This window comes from Amia ocellicauda, chromosome 19 (genome assembly GCF_036373705.1).
Source record: "Amia ocellicauda isolate fAmiCal2 chromosome 19, fAmiCal2.hap1, whole genome shotgun sequence".
Lineage (NCBI taxonomy): Eukaryota > Metazoa > Chordata > Actinopteri > Amiiformes > Amiidae > Amia > Amia ocellicauda.
Genome location: NC_089868.1, coordinates 11,378,639 through 11,389,085, shown reverse-complemented (window position 1 = coordinate 11,389,085; position 10,447 = coordinate 11,378,639). Strand labels below are relative to the sequence as shown.

At 39.1% G+C, this 10,447-nt stretch overlaps 1 protein-coding gene across 1 annotated transcript; it reads left to right on the top strand.

Annotated features, from left to right (window-relative positions):
- The first annotated feature begins 1,861 nt into the window (after window positions 1–1,861).
- uox (urate oxidase) lies at window positions 1,862–10,160 on the top strand. The gene is made up of 8 exons (XM_066692007.1): window positions 1,862–1,945; window positions 3,965–4,177; window positions 4,843–4,959; window positions 5,323–5,401; window positions 5,665–5,851; window positions 6,213–6,336; window positions 7,010–7,093; window positions 9,808–10,160. Exons 1-8 carry the CDS (start codon window positions 1,916–1,918, stop codon window positions 9,880–9,882), a joined length of 909 nt encoding a protein of 302 aa, XP_066548104.1. The 5' UTR covers window positions 1,862–1,915; the 3' UTR covers window positions 9,883–10,160.
- The last annotated feature ends 287 nt before the right edge of the window (window positions 10,161–10,447 follow it).

Below are 10,447 nucleotides of genomic sequence, written 5' to 3'. Positions count from 1 at the left end.
CAAGAAAACAATTGGTAACACACTACGCTGTGAAGGACTGAAATCCTGCAGCGCCCGCAAGGTCCCCCTGCTCAAGAAAGCACATGTACAGGCCCGTCTGAAGTTTGCCAATGAACATCTGAATGATTCAGAGGAGAACTGGGTGAAAGTGTTGTGGTCAGATGAGACCAAAATCGAGATGTGTGCAAACCTGGTGGCCAACTACAAGAAACGTGTGACCTCTGTGATTGCCAACAAGGGTTTTGCCACCAAGTACTAAGTCGAAGGGGTCAAATACTTATTTCACTCATTAACATGTAAATCAATTTATAACTTTTTTGAAATGCGTTTTTCTGGATTTTTTTGTTGTTATTCTGTCTCTCACTGTTAAAATACACCTACCATTAAAATTATAGACTGATCATTTCTTTGTCAGTGGGCAAACGTACAAAATCAGAAGGAGATCAAATACTTTTTTCCCCTCACTGTATTTTGCCTCCATTCTTACCAAATTCCTACACACGGCTCCTCTAAACTATTTCTTTACAGCAGGAGTTCCCAAAATGTGGCCCCCGATGATGTTTGGTGCTGACCCCCAAAGCCAACCTTCATCCACCCCTTTTCTGAACCTTTACTATATTTTTACACTTTCTGAAAATGTTACAAATTGCATTTCATTTTGGGGGGAAAAATAAAACAATTAAAGTTCATAAATGTTCCATAACAGAAATGTATAGGAAATAAAAAGGTATGATTTGGGACATATTTCGTATTCATCTGTGATTCATTTTCTAATGCAGCCCCCCCATCCCAATCAACCTCCTGAAATTGGCCCTCCATCACCAGACATTGGCTTTACAGTAATTATGATATTTCTTACAAGGTGTACATTTTTACTGAAAACTTCCTGTAGATGCTCTGTATTGGTTTAAATTCCTTTTAATCCTTCATCAGACATCAACAGACATTGGACTGCGTGTTTTGCTGTGGCCTGTTATTTACACATCAGCCTATATATATTGTGTAAGTCTCCCTGGATAAGGGCATCTGCTAATAAATAAATAATAATAATAATAATAATAATAATAATAATAATAATAATAATAATAATAATAATAATAATAATAAATCTCTTCACGTAAGAGCTTTCAAGTGTATGGCTGGAGTCAAAGAAGTTAGGTACTCTTATACTCTGTGGAGCATTAGATTTAGAATGGGAATGCTTATCACTAAAATTAAGATTCATATTCCACTCAGCCCTGCAAACAACATTCCCTGAATTTCAGCAGATTTAAAAGCCTGTTTCCAAGTCAGGATGTAAAACATCCAGTAAAAGCTCTTGCACTGCACCCTCCAGAGATCTCTACAGCACATTATCTCAATATATAGGAACACACTGTGCTATACAATAACCTCCCACTCAAAAACCTCCAGTCATAAAGTGCAGTATGTCTACCTGTGCCTCCTGTAGATTTGTTTCAGTAGACGCCTTGAAAATGTAAACTAAGGCACTAGATAGAACAGAAAATGACCATGAAACAGATCCATTGTAAAAGAAATTGTAACGAAATGCATTGTATGTTAGTGTACAGTGCTTACGTATGGTTTTATTTATTAAAACCTCAGTAGAAGCCTTTCTGTGTATTGTGTCTTGACAAAATAAGAGGTTAAAAAGAGTTTATAAAAACAAAAATGTATACAAACTAAAGATACATATGCTTTCATGGAATAAAAACATAATTATAGGGTGTTACTGACTAAATATTATAATACATAATGTGTTCTGGTTGAACTTGTGTGACTTACGCTCCACCCCCCACCCCCCAAAAAAAAGAAGCTACCCTTTAAAACTGCAGCTGAAGTCCACATAGCAGTTAGTTAAGAGACAACATCAACAAGACCGTGTGGTTAGGAGCAACTCCGATATCAGGACAATATGGCAAACTATTCATCAACTGGCAATCAGGTAATGGTAAATCAACTAATACATATTCACTATAATAATTTTGACTAGCATTTTGGGAAATGTTAACAATTTAACAAAAAGTTGTGTAAAACACAAATAATATCCCTTTATGTTGGTGCTGGACAGAGGAAATTGTGGTCTTTGATTTATTTAAAAAACAAAATATATAGTTCTGTTCCATTCATTATATGCCAACAGACCTGGAGTTTGAAGCTACTGCTAAATCAAAATAAATGTTAATAATAAATCTGAGTAATTCAAAGTGACTTTGACCACTTTCACTGTTTAATTACCATTTTTAAGGCCAAGTGCGTTTCTCAAAATTATTAATAATGGACTAAAACAAGCATTAAAACTATGTTCCTAAGAATTAACCATCTGTCATGAGTCAGTCTTTAACAAGATCAAATTTCTACTTGATACAATTAAATAGAACACATTTAACACATAATAAAATGTGTTTAACATAATAATAATAATAATAATAATAATAATAATAATAATAATAATAATAATCCCATATATTAGCTATTAACAACATTTACAGATTGCAAAAAATGAAGCTCCTATGAAATCATCAGTGTTGGCATTTTTGGTAGTAGTAAAAAAAAACAACAGTATTTTACCAAGTATTGGCAAATGAAATAAAAAAACAAATTGTACGTAAGTTGTAGGTAGTACCTACTACCTCATAGATACAGATACAATTGATTAATAAAATACCTCACTTCTCAGAGGCATTAAAATTATGCTGACATGAATGGCTTCTTTAATATAATTTAAATCAAAGTTTGTCTGTATTTTAAGGTCACTTTAAAGGTGGTCTCAATATGAATTCATTAGATAAAAATACATTTCACAATAACTGCAATCTATTCAGTCTCCTCCCTCCCCCTTGGGAATTTGTGTACATTTTTCTGGTTGCAGTCAGTTGTAGAAAGTATTTCTGCCCAAGTAAGCATTAAACCAGTTTATTCTAGAAAAGTCTGTGGAATAACTGGGATTCACGTAAGAAAACATGAAACATGTAAAAACCAAGAGAACCAAAAAAAAAGCAATGAAGTGGACTTTGGAGTAGATGAGCTGATTAGGGCAATGACCTTTCCGGTAGCTTCACAAACAAACCAGAAACACCTGTCCTTATCTTCGGCCTAGGGCGGACAACACTGGCTTACCACCACAGTGATTGCTCCAAGTATTCATTCTGCACAAACAACACTATATATACATTTCACTCAAAAACAGCATGACTTGAAGTAGTAAATGTTACACTTTGGCGTCATGCAGCTGACCACACACAGGGGTTGTTAATTGAGAGGCTTAGCTGTAAGGTGGTTTTGCTTACATTCAGAAAGCATTGAGCCTTCGCACAGGACTCGGTATAAGACACTATGCTACAGGAGGCCAGGGAAGAGAGTTGAAAGATCATAGCGCCAGTCAGAAGGCATGGCAGAGGCCTGCAGTCTGCTGTCCGGTCATGTTTGGTCAACTCATCTGCGGTGTTCGGCAGTGTTCAAAACTGCTGACTACAGGACCTCATTTCAGAAAGGCACGGTCATATTTTTATAGGTTAAGAGGCAGCACAAAAAGGAGATGTTCTGGTTTTATCAATGGAAATATTACCATTACAATTCATACCATAGCAACAACATGGGTTTCTCATTCATATCTATCTGGCCATCTCTGCCCATCCATAAGATAGACAACCTACTAAGGAAGCTAATGGGAATATATCTATGAATAACATTCAAATTTGTTTTGTTTTTTGCGTTTAAGTGGTCTCACTCCCATGGACATAAAAAGTAGTCAAGTAATCTTTAACTGAATGCGTTTTGCTCAGACCCGGCTACATTGATATGTCCCTCAACTGGTCTCAGTGAGAGGCATTTTCATGTATTTAATGCTGAAGACCTTTACAATGAAGAGCTGCCCATCCCTGTGTGTGTGTGTTTGTGTGCCTGTATGTCTGTCTAGGTCTCTCCAAAGTTAGTGTTACTTACAGTCCCCACCCTGTTGCAGGACGTGGAGTTTGTGCGCACGGGCTATGGCAAGAACATGGTGAAGGTGCTACACATCCGGAGAGAAGGCGGCCATCACTTCATCACCGAGATCTGTGCCAACGTGCAGCTCACACTGAAGACGCACAAGGACTACCTTGCCGGGGACAACTCCGACATCATTCCCACCGACACCATCAAAAACACGGTGCAAGCAGTGGCCAAACTGAAAGGGGTAAGGTGGAAATCCATCTGGAAATCCACTGAAGAGAAAGGAGAATTATTTATCATCTTTTATAACCACTGGTTCTGTAGAGCAATCACACTGTGCAGTAGACCAAACCGTACCCCCTGTAGGTTTGTCCCAGTAGACCACTTCATAGTGAGGATAGAACATTGACCACAAAGCAGGTGGTAACTGTTGGCTGACCAGTGAAGGCCAACAGCCCCTGCAGCCGTCTGTCCGTTTGTAGCAAGCTACACTCTCGTAGTGACAGTCTGCCTCTCTGCATTCCTGTTAGTTGTGAAAGAATCCTGACATCCCTGACACCGCCATCCAGCGTTCAGAACATCTGCACATCTGTAATAAAGACCGCCTGGAGCAAATAAATCAGATTTTCTGTGTTAACAACAGCACGCACCTGCTCATCGAATACCCTGCCTTCCATAGCAAAATACTATTTTAAAAACATAATACATATTTAATATGTCGCATCCTGCTGGTGCCTAGCTATGCTGGAATGAATTACCACTTTTTGTTTAATCTGAAAAAGTAGATCATAACGTAATAAGATACATTAAAATGTAACTTATTAATGCCCAACATTATACAGCACCACACAGACATCCACCAAAATATACAAAATCCTTTTCAACAGGTCTGATGTTTTTTGTTGGCAGATCCCGAGCATAGAAATATTCGCCCTGGACATATGCGACCATTTCCTGACAAACTTCAAGCACGTGACAAGAGCCAAGGTTAATATTGACGAGGCTCCTTGGAAACGTCTGGAGAAGGTGAGGGGATATCAGATATTTAAGAGGTTGTTTTTTTTTTACTTTTAAAACTAAAAAAATAAATCTGAATATCACATTTAGACACTTGTGTCAGAGGACAGTAAGGTAATGATTTCTTTTCAGAAGAAAAACCCATATAGCACCTGAATTAAAGCTAATCGATTTGGATCCCTTGAGTAGTCACACCATATCCTATCTCTTCTCCTCACTGTCCTCAACCAAGTCTGTGCTAAATTGCAGGTACTTTCAAATGAAACTCATTTTGAGAAATCAAGCCTGGTATTCATAAATAACAGTCATTTTTTTCATTTACAAATCCCCCTTGCTCTAGCATACTTAACCAATACTCTCTCTGCTCTACAGAATGGCATTGAGCATGCCCATGCCTTTATTTACAACCCCGAAGCCATTCGCTTTTGTGAGGTGGAGCAGCATCAGAATGGTGAGAGTCACATTGCAAAAGCCAAGTCCTTTCAAGTGCAACTCCTTCATGTATGAGCACCAAATGCCAGTCCCTTTTCAGAACCAGTTAGATGTATCTTTCTCATTCACCTTGTGAACAGTGGGCAGGATTAATGAAGAACTCCTTAAACCCTCACAGAATAAAACAGCCTGACTCAAATTTTGAAAATACATACATATTTAGGCCACTATCTATGCACTGCTGCAGTAAATGTGAAATCCTTTTCCTCTTGGCTCCAACAGACAGTCCAGTGGTCCACAGCGGTCTGAGAGATATGAAAGTGCTGAAGACCACCCAGTCGGGCTTTCAAGGATTTCTGAAGGACAGGTTCACCACGCTGCCCGAAACCAGGGACAGGTGCTTCTGTACTGCCGTGTATGCCAAGTGGCGTTACAACAAGTCCAGAAATGTCCCCTTCAGCTCTGCATGGTAATGCTCCCTCCCAGCAGACTCCAAAAAATAAAATAAAAAGGGTTTCAGCAAAATACAACTGCAGACAACAAGGAATTTCTGTTCCAGTTAAACATATGTTGTTGTAAAGCACTTTGAGACACCTGTTTTTAAAGGCACTACATTAAGTTAAGTTTATCATTCTTAATTTTTATGAAGCATTATCATTATTCCTGGATGGTGGGTCCAAGACATATCCTTTCCTGTTTTAGAGATAACTGAGAATCCATGGTTAAATTAGATCTGAAGTACATATGTCCAGAAACTAACCTCAGGTCAATGCCATTTACATACAACACCTCTCCTGTGTTGAAGACCCTTCATTTTCTGTTTGTCTCAGGAAAACTGTGAGAGACACCATTGTCGAGAAGTTCGCCGGCCCCTATGACTGTGGGGAATATTCACCTTCCGTTCAGAAGACTCTGTATGAAACTCAGCTTCTTGTCCTGGACAGAGTGGCGGAGGTAGGTTGCTTGGAAAGAGATCATGTTTCTGTAGGACAATTAGCTGATGCCCGTTAGTGATGCAGGCCCATACCTGGTACCAGTGAACACCAGCTGTGAGGATTAGATCCCTTGACTGTATCCACCGGGTTCATTTATCAAGCCTTTTCTCTACTGAAGGTCTACTCACACAATGTCGGACGGAAAATAAAAATGTTAAGCAAGTCTCAATAAAAAGAAACTACAAAAAAAGAAAAAATGCAATTCATTCATCACATTGAGGCCGAGCCGGGAGAAAGTCTGGTGACAAATGGCCAGGCAACAATAGCATTCTCCCAGGAGGCTAGTCTGGGACACACAAGCAAGATGCCCATCTGGGGTTACACTCAAGAAATATTGGACCTATAAATTGGATCCCAAGTAAGGCATGATCTGGTAAAAGTATTTGATCAGAGCATAGGTTGGGCCCTAAAATGCAGATATCTTGGGATTAAATCTAAGTTAAGCCACAGGTATGCACAGGCCTAACAAACGACTGAGCATGGCGAGAATCTTGGAAACAGATCACCTGAACTCGAGGAATACAGTAACCGGTACTGCTGAAATAATGTTAACCTGTAAGATATGCAAGTCTTGTTCATTTTTAGCCTGTAGCTACTATTATGTAACACAAATACTCATTTTGCTTTTCCAGGTTGAGGAGATTGAGATAGTCATGCCAAACCAGCATTATTTCACTATAGACATGTCAAGAATGGGCCTCTCGAACCAAGACGAGGTGAGTATCACATTTCATTTTATACAACACAAGGGCAGACCGAATCTGCAGGACTGAGCTTATTGGATGAGTGTCAATACAAGTCTTTTTCATACCATAATAATTACATTTAAATGTATATATCAAACTAGTTGCATAAGGAGTACTATCAACAAAAACTTATGTAAGAACAGACAACTATAGTAAAATGTTTTTAAAATTACAATAACACTGTCACACATGGTTATTTGAACAGGATAATTATGTTTTTACTTAAAACCTTTGTCTTTCTAAGATCATTCTAAGACACTTAAACACTGTAGTATTCATGAATAGTTCTTTGCTGTCGTAAAACTTTCCCTGAGTCAAAACAGTACCACCACAAAACAAAGAAGTTACTGGGTACTAATATGGGCACATTTTATTATAGTCCAATAAAAAGCAAAATATGAAATGGATGGTATTTCGTATAAATTAAAGATTCTCTCCTCACATTGCAGCTGCATCGAAGTCCTGACTTCATTAGATAAAGTAGCAGTCTAATACCAATTAAAATAACCAATCTTGAATAATGATGAAAACCGAGGCCCCCAGCCTGACCTGAAAAATCACCACGCTCTAGGATTGAGCTTCGGGCCATCCTTGTTCGTTATATCGCGTAGCTCTTAATGTTAGAAAGATTGAATAATGAGCAATCGTTTGATTGGCAGCGAAAGTAATACAGAGCAACAGGAAGTAATCACATCGCCACACAATCTTGATCCTGAAATTAGAACATCCTCACCAAAGAAAAGCCTTTAAGCGTGGATTCAGATGTACAATCCAGGCACCGCATGAAAGAAAACTCAAAAAGGAAATGTCTAAAAACATGGATTTAGGCCCAACTATTCGGGAAGAAAAAAGCAGCATGTTTGATAAAGAGTACTTCAGTTGAAGTTATGGAGCACACTTTATGAGTTTAATAAAAAGGGAAATGGCTTTGCACTACACACTGAAAACTGAATTCAAGAAGTAATGACACATGTGGGTATTAATACTGATTTACGATTTTGGTTATGGCAGCTTTCTTGGAATTTAGATATGGTGTATAGCACAAGGCTGAAGTATACACTCACCTAAAGGATTATTAGGAACACCATACTAATACTGTGTTTGACCCCCTTTCGCCTTCAGAACTGCCTTAATTCTAAGTGGCATTGATTCAACAAGGTGCTGAAAGCATTCTTTAGTAATATTGGCCCATATTGATAGGATAGCATCTTGCAGTTGATGGAGATTTGTGGGATGCACACCCAGGGCACGAAGCTCCCGTTCCACCACATCCCAAAGATGCTCTATTGGGTTGAGATCTGGTGACTGTGGGGGCCAGTTTAGTACAGTGAACTCATTGTCATGTTCAAGAAACCAATTTGAAATGATTCGACCTTTGTGACATGGTGCATTATCCTGCTGGAAGTAGCCATCAGAGGATGGGTACATGGTGGTCATAAAGGGATGGACATGGTCAGAAACAATGCTCAGGTAGGCCGTAGCATTTAAACGATGCCCAATTGGCACTAAGGGGCCTAAAGTGTGCCAAGAAAACATCCCCCACACCATTACACCACCACCACCAGCCTGCACAGTGGTAACAAGACATGATGGATCCATGTTCTCATTCTGTTTACACCAAATTCTGACTCTACCATCTGAATGTCTCAACAGAAATCGAGACTCATCAGACCAGGCAACATTTTTCCAGTCTTCAACTGTCCAATTTTGGTGAGCTTGTGCAAATTGTAGCCTCTTTTTCCTATTTGTAGTGGAGATGAGTGGTACCCGGTGGGGTCTTCTGCTGTTGTAGCCCATCCGGCTCAAGGTTGTACGTGTTGTGGCTTCACAAATGCTTTGCTGCATACCTCGGTTGTAACGAGTGGTTATTTCAGTCAAAGTTGCTCTTCTATCAGCTTGAATCAGTCGGCCCATTCTCCTCTGACCTCTAGCATCAACAAGGCATTTTCGCCCACAGGACTGCCGCATACTGGATGTTTTTCCGTTTTCACACCATTCTTTGTAAACCCTAGAAATGGTTGTGCGTGAAAATCCCAGTAACTGAGCAGATTGTGAAATACTCAGACCGGCCCGTCTGGCACCAACAACCATGCCACGCTCAAAATTGCTTAAATCACCTTTCATTCTCATTCAGACATTCAGTTTGGAGTTCAGGAGATTGTCTTGACCAGGACCACACCCCTAAATGCATTGAAGCAACTGCCATGTGATTGGTTGGTTAGATAATTGCATTAATGAGAAATTGAACAGGTGTTCCTAATAATCCTTTAGGTGAGTGTATATAAATGTTTTACCTTGTGCTTGAACATCGCAAGATTACAACTTATGCAAGCAGAACATTCTACAATCTGATTCGGAGATCTACTTTTTTTAAAGATGTTAGAAAAGGTGTGCAGAGCTTCTGTGCAACTCTGTATCAGTGCACAACTGCAATTAGAAATACACAAGGGAGTCATTTTCGCTGTGCTTCACACCCAGCCCTTGAAAATGAAAACACAGTTGCTTTGTCACTTACGGACAACGTCATAGTGAATATCCAAGGTTTTTGGTTGATGATGTTTTAGAAGCTACATAACTGATTATGGGGCTTGTGTCCAGTCTTTTACTCTCTTCGCACGATCTTAAAGTTCACGGGAGATCGCAGCACATTCCACTTCCATTAACTGCGATTCCTGTGCTTTCAGGTCCTCCTGCCACTGGATAACCCATCTGGGAATATTACCGGAACAGTGAGGAGGAAACCGCGGTCACGACTCTGAAGAGAGTGAAAGTCAAGACTCTACACTCTTGAAAACAAAGGATGTCACAAAAGGGGGCACACAGCACCCTTCCAGACATGGAGTTAACTGTATGAAGGCCTTTTAATCACATTTCAAAAGCACACATTTGGTAACAATTTATCCTAGGTAAACAACAGAGCAAATGGCTTGTTTACAGCTTGAAATAAAATGTTTATTGGAGGTTAACATAGTCTGTCCTCACCATTTACAGCGTTTAACTGCCCTGCCATTAAATCTCAATCAATTAGTTTTGCACACATGGTTTACTGTGCTGGTTTATTACAAGCTTTTAATGATAGCAGCCACACAGAGCCTTACCCATCTTCATATAAAATAAAAGGGTCATCGGGTGAGAATGGTTGTCTTTGGTTCCCTGGGTTGATATCATTTATTTATTTAAAGTCTACAAATCTAAGCTTTATTATTTAAAAAAAAAACTGTGCATTAAAATATAGTTCTTTTTATCATGCCACCATTAATAAACAAATGACATTCTGATAATACAGTTTTTTAAGACAGGTAAACAAAAGGCAGAATAAACTGC